This window comes from Misgurnus anguillicaudatus, chromosome 16, assembly GCF_027580225.2.
Source record: "Misgurnus anguillicaudatus chromosome 16, ASM2758022v2, whole genome shotgun sequence".
Taxonomy (NCBI): Eukaryota; Metazoa; Chordata; class Actinopteri; order Cypriniformes; family Cobitidae; genus Misgurnus; species Misgurnus anguillicaudatus.
The window spans coordinates 5,557,872-5,571,435 of NC_073352.2; the positions used below are offsets into that span (position 1 = coordinate 5,557,872).

The following is a 13,564-nucleotide window of genomic DNA, read 5'->3' on the forward strand; positions in this document are numbered from 1 at the left end:
GTTAATTTTAGACTATATTAATTGGCAAAGACGCAAATACTCGACGTTTTTGTAAACATATCAGTTATATAAAGGTGTGTTATGTTATGTGTCCGAGTTAAAGTGTGTGTTATGTTATGTGTCCGAGTTAAAGTGGAGATATTTTAGTTAAGACAGGGTTTAGGACTCCGTCTTAATTATAATTGGGACATTTCTACAAACAAACCTTATAAAATACAATACTGGCGTGCATTTTGAGACAAAACAATAGCACTCATATGTTAAGAGATGTCAGTATTTTAGTCAGTGATAAGTCCTGTCCGAGAAAAACGCCCAATAGTGTTTAATTCAATTACGTGTGATGTCTGAGGGAAATTTGGCAATTTTAGGGTATAAAATCTTTCACCGTCAAGCTTTATTATATTAAACATGTTATTTATGTATGTGTGTGTGTTTATATTCCTCTGTTTATTAAACCAGAGCGGTGATGATGTGGAAGAGGCAGACCAGAGGGCTGAAGAAAGTCTCCTAAATGGCCCTGCAGATGTTCTGACGGACTTTGGAGTGCCTTTTGGACTGTTTTATGCTCTCTATTTAGAGAAGACTTAATTCTGTATGTTCAGTCTGTATGATAAGTGAATAAAGCTTTTGTTTTTATGTGACTGAAGTTAATTATTTGTTAACAACACCAGCATAAATTATTTGATAAATAATTTAAAAAAGTTTCTTAAAAATTCCCAAATAATAAATATTAATTGAAATAACACATACAACATTGAGTAAATACTTAAATTTTAATTGACAGAGTCTTTGCTGTAAATTTTTAAAGATTCAACTGATTAAAACATTTTAGTTGAATGAACTATAAAGCTAGTTGAGCAAACATACTTTTTTATATTTGAGTCAAGTTTGGGCCAACTAAAAAACATCAATCCAGGTAACACTTTGGAGTCAGAAATTGAGTGAACGTAAAATTTCTGTGGAACTAGTTACTAAAAAATAATTCATTGAGCCAACAATTTATTTTTTACAGTGCACACCTAACTTTTCAAATGTCTTAAAAATAGGTAGGAACCAGAGCAATGTTTGTGGTAACCGTGGTATAAGAGGAATAATTGACTCCGGTCCTTTGAATTATTTGAAAATAATTTTTGATTACCAGTTGCTTAGAATTTAAAGTTGTTATCTACTGTAGATAAAGCCGTTTAATTTCTAAGGGGGGGTTCACACCAAGGCGTTTACGCCCGTGGCCGTCACATTTTCAATCGTTTCCAATGGAAGCACAGCGCTTTTTCAAAAAATTTGTAAAATTTTAAACTTTGTGTGAAACCAGGCTAGTCCTACAAAAAAATTTAATGTACGAAGCAATCAGATTATATACTAATAGTTGTTTAATACAGTGTAGGGACCATATGGTTCATATGGTTGGGACATTTGATGGCAAACTGTCATGTCAACTGGTAAACTGGGTGCTTATTCACATGAAAGATGACTGAAAAACAACAACGACTTGCTTAAATTAAGCAGATGCCAAGCAACAAACTCCAAGCACATGAGTAACAGACCCTCTTTAGGAATAAATCCAGTCGCTGGCTTTTTAAGGAGCTCTCGCACTGTGTAGCTCCAAAGCCAAACTATCCACATCACACTTGTAAACTTGCCCTTTTTCGGTTTTGAAAGTTTCCTTCACGGCTACATCAGCGCTCTGGTCCAACCCTTCATGGCATCTGCGCTCCTAAAACACTCACATCTGTGAACATTTCATGCAGTGAGATGACATCAGCTGACGTAGTATGAGGGAGGGGGGGTGACAGAGGGTCTGACTTCCTGGTATATTAAACGTCCTGTGGTGTTTCTCCTCCACCCATAACATATAGTTCACCATGTACTGACAGAGGAGCTCACAGGATGTGGAAGGTATAACTCCATTGTGGGGAAACTCAGGGAAGGACACAATGTACTGGAAGCCCTGACAACACTAAATGATACTCTCACTGACGGTTAAATACTTTGTAAAATACATGATAGCCCTGAAAAGTATTTGAAACAACAGATGTGCTGAAATATGAAAGCTTTAACCATTTGGTTGTCATTCAGTAATGTAAGATTTTTATAGTTGATGTAATAAGCTACATGTGTTGAACATCTGTGTGAGCTTGACAGGAACTGATAATCACTAATAAAATGACGTAAAATCACCTTAGCACCAGTTGGTTTAAGAGCATTACACAAATGGCTGAGAAAAGTCAAGAGAAACTATACCGAGAAAAGCTCAAGTTGTTTTTGTACATAGATGGCTTTGATTTGCCTTTGATATCATTCAAACATTAAGAAGTGTGAATATAAATATAAATGTTAAGCAACTATTAATACAGTACGTCTGGATTTACTCGAAAACCAAACCTAAAGGCATAATGAAAAAAGTCACAATGACGAGTCAGCTTTTATGATGAAGTTGGGCTAAACACGCTTATCTGCATAAAGGTGCAGATTTTAATCAGCCAAGAACTCGAGAAGAGCTCATTAAAAGTTTAAAAAACTCAAAACAGACGCAGGAATTCCTCCACTGTACGCAAAAAGTATTTTAATTTAACTCTTTTCCCGCCAGCGTTTTAAAAAAAAAAGTTGCCAGCCAGCGCCAGCATTTTTCATGATTTTCACAAAAGTTTAATGCCTTCCAGAAAACGTTCTTCTTTAAAAATATAAACAAACAATATATCAGATGAAAGAACAAAAAAAACGTTTCATCCTACCTTCATTAGTTCTCTTGTAATCACCTCTCAAACATGGGTAGGTTTCTTCAAAAACACCCAATTTTGAGCAAAAAGCTGAGATAATTCAATTTTTGCAAAGGACTTTTGATAGAGATCAGATGCAGAGTGATCTTTAAAACATACACGGAGTTCTTTCACGTGAGGCGCTACTTCCGCGTTGTATAAGTTGCGGAAGTGCGCCCCCTGGTAGATAATAGCGGTATTGCGGAAAGACGGAAAATCTCGTCATTGGCGGGGAAGCGTTTTCTCTTAATTGACGAGATATCTCTGTCGTTCAGATGGTTTGAACTGGGCAATCGCACGAGCGTTTTTGTAATCAAATTAACACAGTTTGTGAACACACCTATAATTTAAATACTATGTAGACTTGTGAGACATACTGCTAAAAGACACAGAATATTTTGTGTTTTTACCATAGACTGTAAAAAAAGATGGACGACGCGACGTCGCCTCCCACCATTGTAATGAATTGAAGCCAAAAATGTCCGACCACTGTCGCCGCCATGTTACGTAAAAACGTCAGTTTGGAGCCAAGGCATGCGCAGAAGGAATCGTCCGTGGAGCCAGAGGCGGAGCCACGTTATCAAACTTCTGCCTAAACGCTCGCTCGACCAATTCAACCAAGCCACTCATAACGACACGCCCCATTTCTATAGCATCAAAATACTAGCTAAAATGAAAATTACCACAATAATGAACACTTGAACATATATCCGCGTGAAAACAACTACCTGAAAGTACCAAAACCACCTTTTGGAAACTTTTATTGGAAGTGTAAATATTTTTTTAATTTAGAGCAGAGTCCCATTAGTTTGGCGGGGTTATGACTTGTACTGCAGCCAGCCACCCGGGGGCGATCAAAGAGCCAGAGGCTTCACTTTTCAAGGCTTATGAGGCACCCGGTTTTTACGCACAGTCGAATGCACAGCCAAAGTAAAGTGGGGGAGAGCACAGTACTATTCAAATAATACAATTTGCGTCACACGCAATTACCTTCGTGTACGTGAAAGAAAGAAGCATTCCTAGGCCTTAATGCGTGATCCGCTAAGCTAAGTATGTCTATGATTAGCTTTAAATACTTTTTGTTTGAATGCAAGAGAAATAATACAAAAGTAGCTAATGACTACCCAAAATTACTTGATCTCATGACACTTCTTTTAGCTAAGGGCATAAGCTTTCCTTGACGTCTTAATTTACAATACAATACCCAGAAGGCAAAAACAGAGAAAGTGAAATGGCAGCTAAATATAGAAAAATATAGTCTGCCTATGAGTAACCCACTTAAATAACCTTTAGTTTGGTTACCTGGCGTTTTTGCCAAAATAACTTGGAGAATTACTATATTCTGACTCAAGTAAGCAAAGTCAATAGGTGTTTGCTATCATTTCTTTTACACGTTCTAAACGTATTCACATCTTATATTCTTGGGCTATGGTTTTTAGACTTTCACTGACAGCCCAAATTTTGCCTTGTTTAAGCCAAAATTGCTTGCTGGGTAACCCCCGGTTTCAAAGACAATGCTTAAGGCTAGTCCTAGACCAAGGCTGTTTCTTAATATGCATTCTTGTTTGTACTTGTGTAACGTCATCAGTCGCGGCCCAAATACTGTTCCAATTGCAAGTTCGTATCAAGCCAAATTCACATAACATCCCTGGACGTGTTGTTGATCTGCCCATTTTAATGATGATGCATCAGTAGGTGACTTGTGCCAAGTTTCCCAGAATGCATTTCGCATCAACAGCAATGAAGCTTAAAACTAGCTAGGACTAGCCAGGACTGCACGTATTGGTTAGACTGAATGACGACCTCAAGTACTCTGCTGTTCCATTTGGAATATAACCGGACTCGCGTCCTCCCGTCTGAGCTTGCAAGTCTGAACTAAGAAGGATGCAAGTCTGAACTTGGCGTACTTGGTATTGAGAAACGGCCCAAGACACATGCTTGGGCTGTCTCAGCTGAAAATAACTTGCACTAAATAACTAACAATATGCCAGTGCCATTGATTTGTCTCAAGATACACATCAGTAATGTCTTGTCTAAGGCATGTTTATAAAAGATGATGAAACATTTTAATTTAGCTAAAGTGTATAGTCATCTACAGGGCTGGGTATTGGCAAGGGCCTTACGATATCACAATACATGTGTCGCGATCCAATGTGTCGCGATACGGTACAATACGATGGGAGCTGCGATACATTGCAATACTTTTTCTTTTTTCAAAAATGTAAAAAAATTTAGATGCTTTTTTTCTTAAAGCCAAAGTGTGTCCACACATCGGCTTTGAAAGCTCCAGGACAACTACAGCAGTTGCGGAGGAGGTCGTTTGATGCACACAGAGGGATTAGATTTTAAAAAAAAATCGATAGTAGAGATTGAAATATCGATACAAAGTCGTGGAAAAATGTATCATGATAGTATGTATCGATATTTTTGCGCAGCCCTAGTCATGCATAGGTTTAATGCCACAGGCCAGTGTGGTTCCCAACCTAATTTTTTTCCAAATATAATTAACTAGAGCTTGGAATCACTAGACTTTGCTACTAAAATGGCCAAAAAATAAGAAAAATCTAGACTTTTTAGCTTGTTTTAGCTTATTTTAATGCTTGTTTTGTCCAATATTTAATCATTTTTAAGTCATCCTGAGACCCCCTTGGAAATCTGCTGAGGGCCCCCCGTGTTGAGAAACACTGCCATAGGCCATGCGTAGACTGTGCGTCTGTTCTACGCGGGCCACAAGAGCTGTGATTGGTCCACTAGAACCCCTCCCTTTAGGTAAAAAGAATGCTGCGAAAGAGACTGAACATTTACGCATCCCCAAAACTATTTAAATGTACACCGTGTAGATCTGTCAGATAGACCTATTTCCTGCTTTACAACAGCAACAAACAAACCAGACCCTTCTAGGTCAAGACGTCAACAGACACGAAAGCACGACCACGAGATTCGACCACATGTACAGGACAACTGCAAGAGTCTGAGAAAGCTTTTAAACAACAGCTGTACGAACAAAAAAAGTTATTAAAAAAAAGTTATAATCAAATAACTCCAACTGTATACAAATTACATTTGCGGTGATTTTTATAATTTTTGGTCCAGAAATAAAAATAGCTTTAAAAACAAGTGAATGCAGAGAATGCAGACACACTAAACAGCCTCACTGTTGGAAAGCTCGCTGTCTAATAAAATTAGTGTCATGATTGTGTGTTAAACTGCAGGATGTTTATGAGTCTGTGCTTGGATGAACTGCACTATACTTCAAGTCTAACTCAGTGTTTGTTTTTAAGAGGAAATTACAGGCCATGTACAAAACATGCTTTTTTCTTCCAGACCCCCTGCTATTTTTCACTTTCATTTGGGAACCAGATTAGTTCACAAATCAACTACAAGGAAAAGAGGAACAGAGTGCTGTGTTGGCACTTTAGCAACCCAAAATTAGGCCTTGTTATGCAATATAGTTCAGCTTCTGGGAATGGACTAAAATGAGATTTTAAAAAATGTTCATCAGCATGCATATAACTTTTTTGGAGACTGATCTGTGTAAATTACAGTCAAATCATTTAATCGGCGCTTGTGAAAGTCATTGTGATTGCACAATTTAGGTGAAAGGTAGTACAATTAAATAGCAACTCCAAAACCAGACTTCAATACTGCCGGCTGTTCACAGTCACACCGCGTGTGACATCCGCTTAGGACGCTTTACACAATCCTATTGGTCAAACGAGTCACATGATTCTATTTCCAGTTAGTGAAATGCATTGGGGTGTGCCAAATTCAAGCGTTGCCCATGGAGTTTAAAAACAAAAGTTGTTTTTCTGGTTTCGCTTCCATCATGCGGTCAAAGAATAACAAATTGTCAATACAGCATAAAAACAGCAGTTTTGGCTTTACTGTGTATTTTCCTAAATTTTGACCATTAAGTTGCCGTTTCATAAAGTACTAGTGAGCTTAAAGCCCATCCATCATCATATAAAGGAATACATACATTAACCCAGTGGGTTAATATACTGTATGTCTTCTAAAGCAAAGCCATACGTTTGTAAAAAAAGATAATGATTTGAATTTTGAACTTACAGAACAATATGTTGTGTTAAATGTAAACAACACTAAGTTCTGTGCATGATCTAAAATGGCAGCACACCAGTTTTTGTGATTCCCGTAGCCATATGCATCTGTATTAAATGTAAATATATTAGTTATATAGTAAAGAACATTTCTGACATAAAAAGGAGCAGTCTATTGTCACTTTAAGACCCAAGACAGCTTTAAGACTGCACTGTACAGCCGTTTATGTTCATACAAACAAAAAAAGAAAAATATGTTCTGTGATCACGCGGATGTTGATGTTGTACTGTGTGCAAGGTTCAGATGTGAGCCCTCATGTATGACGAACATATACGAGCTATAGACGGTTTCAGCAGTAACAACAACATAAACAAGTGGCTTTTGTGGTCAACACGTAACTTCCGGTAAACTCAGCTAAGAATAAATAACAACAAAGTCATTTTAAAGTAGTTTATTTATATAACAAGCAAAATAAACAACAAGTAGATTACCTAGGTAACCAAAACATTTGTTATTTTTGACGAGGTATTTGTTTAAGAGTTCAGCTTAGTAACTAGTCAGACCAATAAACAAACAGAAACCGGAAGTACCGTTTTGACCAGATGCGCAAGCGAGTGACCACACGTGCGTCTGATGAAACTGTCTATACATGTGGTAAGTAAATGTGAAGAGGATGCATTGTACAGAGGTGTGCGCAAGCAAGGGGACGCGGGGAGAAGGTATATTGTGCCTTTAGTCTGCTGTGTTGCGGGCTTTGACGAAAACCTGCTTGCGCTCTAGAGGCAACGCTTGTCATTGTTTGCAATGCATAAAAAGAAACAGACGTACCTTTCTTTATGTCCAACATTAAACAAAAGGAAAATGTTTCAGCACATTTCTGTAGTTTGCTGATTAATGAAACAAAAAACTAGCATTTGAAATGAGTTATAAGTGGATTTTAAAATGACCGAATGCTAAATTTTCCGAATTCCGTGACATTCTGCGTTGTACATTAAATTCTATTTTTATGTTTGGATTCCATGATTCCGTCAGGCTTTCTGCATCGCAAAAATCATAGGGGTCCCCGGGTCCATTTATAGTGCTTTTCCACAGTCGGACCAAACCGTTTAAATCATGCTAATAGAACACGTGTAGTGACATAACCTCTCAGGATTGGTCACTCATCTGTTGCCTGGATAAGTTTCTCTCTGTAACAGGTAAAGCGTTTTATTTGAGCAAAGTAAACACAGATTAGGTATAAAGTAATCCTTAAAACAAAAAATAAATGATGATCCTCCAAAACATGCTTGCACATCCTCAGTTAACTCTTGGCAGTGAGTGACGCATATTGTCGGGCCCAAAGTCGAAAATAAAACCATAACTGATGTCATTTTCATTATCAGGAGGGTCCAAGGTCGTCCTCGCACACTGTTCGCTTTCCAGACAAAATTTGAGACCACACGGGACAGTCCAGGTTCGACAGCGCATGCGCTTGAAAATGTTGAGACAGGACACTACACTACAAAGAATTACACAAAAAGGCAATAGACAGCGTTACATCATCTTTTCTTCTTTTATTTTCACTTTTTCCAAAAACAGAAAGCCGGGGAACATTTTCGCCACCATGGTGTTTGATTCCTGTTCTTTGTTTTCTTGTTGTTTGTTCGGGGCTTTGTTTGCAATGGTGGATCCGCTATTTTACTTCATCCTATTTTTTGATGGACTGTAAATGTCGTGAATCAGTGCTGGCCTGGTAGAGTAATGGTTTGAGTGGAAAATAATCTGTATTGCGTACATGTCGAACGCGGCCATCTGCGGTAAGTATAGGCCGGGGTATACCTTCTTTTTGCGTCCAAGTATACTTCCCGCGGCTACACGGGGATGCCCGCGTGCGACACTATACGCAATACAAATGATTTCTTATTCAAATTATTAGTCTAACAGGCCGTCATGGCAGCACTGATTTGGCGACATTTACAGTACATTAAAACATTAGGATAGGTGAAGAAAAGTAACCGATCCACCATTGCAAACACAGTTTAGAACAAACAACAAGACAACAAAGAACAGGAATCAAACATTATGATGCTCCACAGCTTTCTGTTCTTAGAAAAAGTTAAAGTTAAAGAAGAAAAATGATGTGTGTGTGCAAATGCTGTCTATTTCCTTTGTATAATTGTTTGTAGTGGAGTGTCCTAAATATCTTCACGCGCATGCCCTGTTGTACGCGGACTGTGCGCGGACTGTCCGCGCGGTCTCAAATTTTGGGCTGCACGCAGACGACCGCGGACCCTCCTGATGACGAAAATGACGTCATGCGGACGCCGCGCATTCACGGACGTCCCTAGTATACTTTTGGCTTAAACGTGTGACGTGTGCACAGCACACGAACCGGACACAGAAAAAGGTATACCTGGCCCTTTACACTGAGGATGGCAATAAGGTGCTTTTGGGTAAACTACTCCTTTAACATTTCTTATTATTTATGACTTTTTAATTTTAATCTGCAAGTATCATACATTACAAAAATAAACAAATCAAGATTAAATGCTGATTTATTTACTATGATGATTATCTAACATTTATCGTTATTCATTGGAAATTAACCCTGACCTTCGACACATATAATATGCTGAAGTTGGGAACAACAGCGCTAGAGGTATTATGTCATACTCATAATCATGCCAGAATTTGCAGGATTGTGGGCCACATTAACAATAAATTAACATAAATTATTACACATTCGTAACACAACTGATGTTGATGTTATAAAGCTACTTGTTACGTCGCTTAAGATTTTACTGGGGTATGAGACAGGGCGTGTAACATCTGAAATTATTTTACATAAATATTAAATGGATGGAATAACCGGATTCAAAGTATTGTGATGTAAAAACTGTAGCCTACTACAGCCTAAAACAATAGGGCCAAAACTAAATAAATAGCATATGTATATCTAAAAAGACTGTAACACTTTCTTTAGAATAATAACTTACATTAATTGATCATTTGTATTCATTCTGAACTACAGATCTCCTTACTTAGATATTGTTCTTGACTCAGTGAAGGAAAATGCCATTTACTGCTGCTGATAACATCATTTAAGATCTTTATATGGGCATCTGACAAGTTGACAGCATCCTGTTTAAACAGGAACATTATTTGAATGCAAAACAAGCCAGCAACTAGTGATCTAGACACAATGCTTTGGTCTTTTCATAGCATTAGATATGAGGCTATTTATATTATGAATCCTGTTTCGTATTTGCATACTTGTCCATCCAGCATGATCAGTTTAGGATTGACAGGAATTTTGGATGTGTTTGTGCAACTGGATTGCAATGAAATGGACAAGGATAAAGGTGAAATAATAGTGCAATGATTTAAGTAATGCCATCATTTTAGCTACAATTAAATCATGTAACAATAAATCATTGGACAAATCTAGCATGCATAAGATTTTTCTCCTGTAGTTTGTTAAAATGTTTTTAATCTAAAACCATACTTGCGGAATGTGCCCGTTATTTTCCAAAATGATGTTTACTTAGGCAGCTCACTAGTTTTAGAGACACTAATCATTGTGAGTATCATTAGATGATGCTCGAGTTATAAAAACGCCGAAATTAGTTTAAAGCTCTACTCACCTCCGAACATCGAAAGTCATTGTGATTGCACGATTTAAAAGAAAATGAAAAGTATTACAATTAAAGAGAAACTCCAAAATCTGACTTCAATACTGCCGGCTGTTCACAGTCACACCGGATGTGACGTCCGCTTAGGACGCTTTGCACAATCCTATTGGACAGACGAGAGCGAGTCGGTGATTCTGTTTCCGGTTTTGTGCCAAATTAAAGCGTTGAACATGAAGTTTAAGACCAAAGTTGTTTTTCTGGTTTCGCTTCCATCGAGCGGTCAAAGAATAACAAATTGTCAAAACAGCATAAAAATAGAAGTTTGGGTTTATTGTGTTTTTTCCTAATTATTTATCACTGTGTTGCTGTTTCATAAGGTTAACCTACTGGAATTTTCCAGAATTTTACATGACTAGCTCTAATGTATGATCTTCAGCTAATAATGATATTTATTTCATGATGATATGATAAGTAGTTTTAAACAGTTATAGCATCATACCTTAAAGGGATAGTTCACTTCAAAATGAAAACTCTGTCATCATTTACTCATCCTCATGTTGTTTTAAACCTATATGAATTTCTTTTTTTGATTAACACAAAAGAAGATATTTTGAGAAATGATGGTAAACACACAGCAGATAGTGACCATAGACTTCCATAGTAGGAATAAAAAAATATGATGGAATTTAATGGGTACCGTCAACTGTGTGTCATTTATCAAAATATTTTCATTTATATATTATATATATTAATATTAAGTCATTTATCACAATACTTCCAAAATATTCTTTTTTTCTACTATGTAAGTCTACTTACTGCTATGTGCTCACCATCATTTCTCAAAACATCCTCTTTTGTGCTCATCAGAAAAAACAAACCCACAGGTCTAAAACAACACGAGGATGAGTAGATGATGACAGAACCTTCACCTCAAAGCGAACCATCCCTTTAATAATAAATAAACTTACAGGTTAATGATCTCTTAAATGAATGGTACTAGAAAACTGGTGAATGTAAACTGAAACTTTTGACAAAGACACAAGAGAAGTCATGTCATGCAATGATCCAACAACAGACATAAGTGAAGCAACACAGGTGTCTGAATCTAAATTATTGTACACATGATAGACAAGAGTCCTGTCTATACAGTCAGTATGACTTAATATAGGGGTTATCCCAAAATTGCTCACTTGTTACATTTATCTTTTGTTTTGTATTTAATACTTTAAGGATCACATTATTGACACATTTTTATTAAAAAAATAAATTGCTAGATTTACAATCAAAATCTTTTCATATTTTACATATAATAAATTTACATTTTAAACCTATTCCCCAATAACTTTCTAAGGGGTCACCAGAATATTTCAAGAAAAAAATGTAACGCAAAGGTTCTAAAAGTTTGCTCTGTAGCCAATTATATAAATCACAGTTAGCTGTCTTTATATATCACAATTATTATTTATTAAATATGGATGTATGGTTATATATTTTAGGAAAGGGGCCCTCGCTCAAGGTTCATCATATATGTCGGGCTCCTTGGTATCACAAAGTTTGAAAACCCCTGCCCAGACAACATACAATAAGTTGTCTTGAATTATGTAATGCATGACACTGTCATAAATAGGGGGATTCTAGAAATTTCTCTGAATCTTTGGTAAGAAACCTATACATATGTCTCAGACATAATATGATAAATGGAAAAGAGAAAAGGACACCCTGAGTATTTCCCATGTTCAACAGCTGTAGTCCCAGGGCACCACTGTCCGTAAATGGGCTATGATGAAAACTGTGCATTATTTACTACACCAAGGAAATGCCTCATTCATCATACTCTTTCACTTCCTTTTCTAACAGAGACTACATGCAAGTGTTACCGAAATACATGCTTAAGTTATTTTACAAATGCCTTATGATAGAAAAAAAATGAATTGTTTTGGGTTCAGCCTAATAAACTTTTTAATTACTTAAATTCTTAAACTTGTGTACTGTTTATTTGTATGTTTGTTGTCCCAAGCATGAAGTATTTGGTTTGATACCCCAAAGAAAAAGTCACAGGTACCATGAATTTCAATTGTCTTGAATATTGTGAGCTGAAAGCTTTAAATGTTTGTTTAGCACATGCGAAAATTTTTTCCAATTCTGTAATTCATAAATGTGGTACACAGTGTTCTCTATGGGGCATTACATGGCTTTTCTTTCTGTCTTGACTCATCAGTGTTTTAACAGTAAAATCCACGCTTAACTGGCTGTTGCTCCACTGGCTGTTCCCACTTTTGTTTCATCCTCTGTTCTTGTCAAACTAGACCAGAAATCCTGACTCACGTTTCATAAATGCAATGATGACGTCATGACCTACATATGTTGTTGTGTTTGAGAGATGAAAAAACAGAAACACTTATTTAATGTAAAGCTTTCAGATATCACATTAAAAAAATTAACAAATAACTGGAATTGTTATAAAAAAACAACTTTAGATATTTAAAGTCAGAAATATGCATGGAAAGTTTTTTACACTTTGTGTTTGAAACCGCAACTGATTTCACTTCAAAACCACACATGCAGTGCACTAGTGTCATCCATGACAACTGTTGTGAGGACTGCCAGCACATAACCATAACTATCGAAACATCACATTACAGGAAACACACGTCAATCTGAAAAAGAAACCCATTTAATGATAAACAATGATAATAGAGGAATGTAAGAAAATTGCAAAAATCTGTTTTGGGTAAGCCTAAGTTTGATTTACGAAGTTGTTTGTCTTAAGGATAGATCTCCCATGCCATGGTCTGAGCCTGAGCCTGTTTTGTTTTTCAGCTGAATGGAAATTTACCAGTCCCTAGTACAGTATAGCCTAATTAACTTTTATGGTTTGCCTTTGCTCTCACGGCTTTGCACACTGTGTACTCCTGTACAATAAAAACAAAGTATAAATTTTTATGAGTGTCTTGACAGGTCCACTTATTACCTTGTTATTTATCCCAGGAAAGTGCATAAAAACATATTGTCAAATAATTAATAAGAGCATCGAAAAACTCATAACATTTCGACAACTGTTATTTGTGAAATGTCACACATATAAAATGATTATACAAAAAAGTATTTAATATTTACATTACATAAAAAACAGCAACA

At 36.6% G+C, this 13,564-nt stretch overlaps 1 protein-coding gene across 2 annotated transcripts in view; it reads right to left on the reverse strand.

Annotated features, from left to right (window-relative positions):
• Positions 1-13,564, reverse strand: part of ergic1 (endoplasmic reticulum-golgi intermediate compartment 1) — a 34,552-nt gene that overhangs the window by 20,542 nt on the left and 446 nt on the right. The window contains exons 2-4 of one of the 2 annotated variants that reach the window (XM_073854055.1): positions 13,179-13,338; positions 12,942-13,083; positions 12,615-12,781 (exon numbers count right to left, since the gene is read on the reverse strand). In XM_073854055.1, coding sequence (XP_073710156.1) covers positions 12,615-12,616 — 2 coding nt within the window. In that variant the 5' untranslated portion in view covers positions 12,617-12,781; positions 12,942-13,083; positions 13,179-13,338. Of the gene's footprint in view, positions 1-10,438; positions 10,682-12,614; positions 12,782-12,941; positions 13,084-13,178; positions 13,339-13,564 lie in introns of those variants that run through there. The other variant, XM_073854054.1, reaches the window with a different exon arrangement.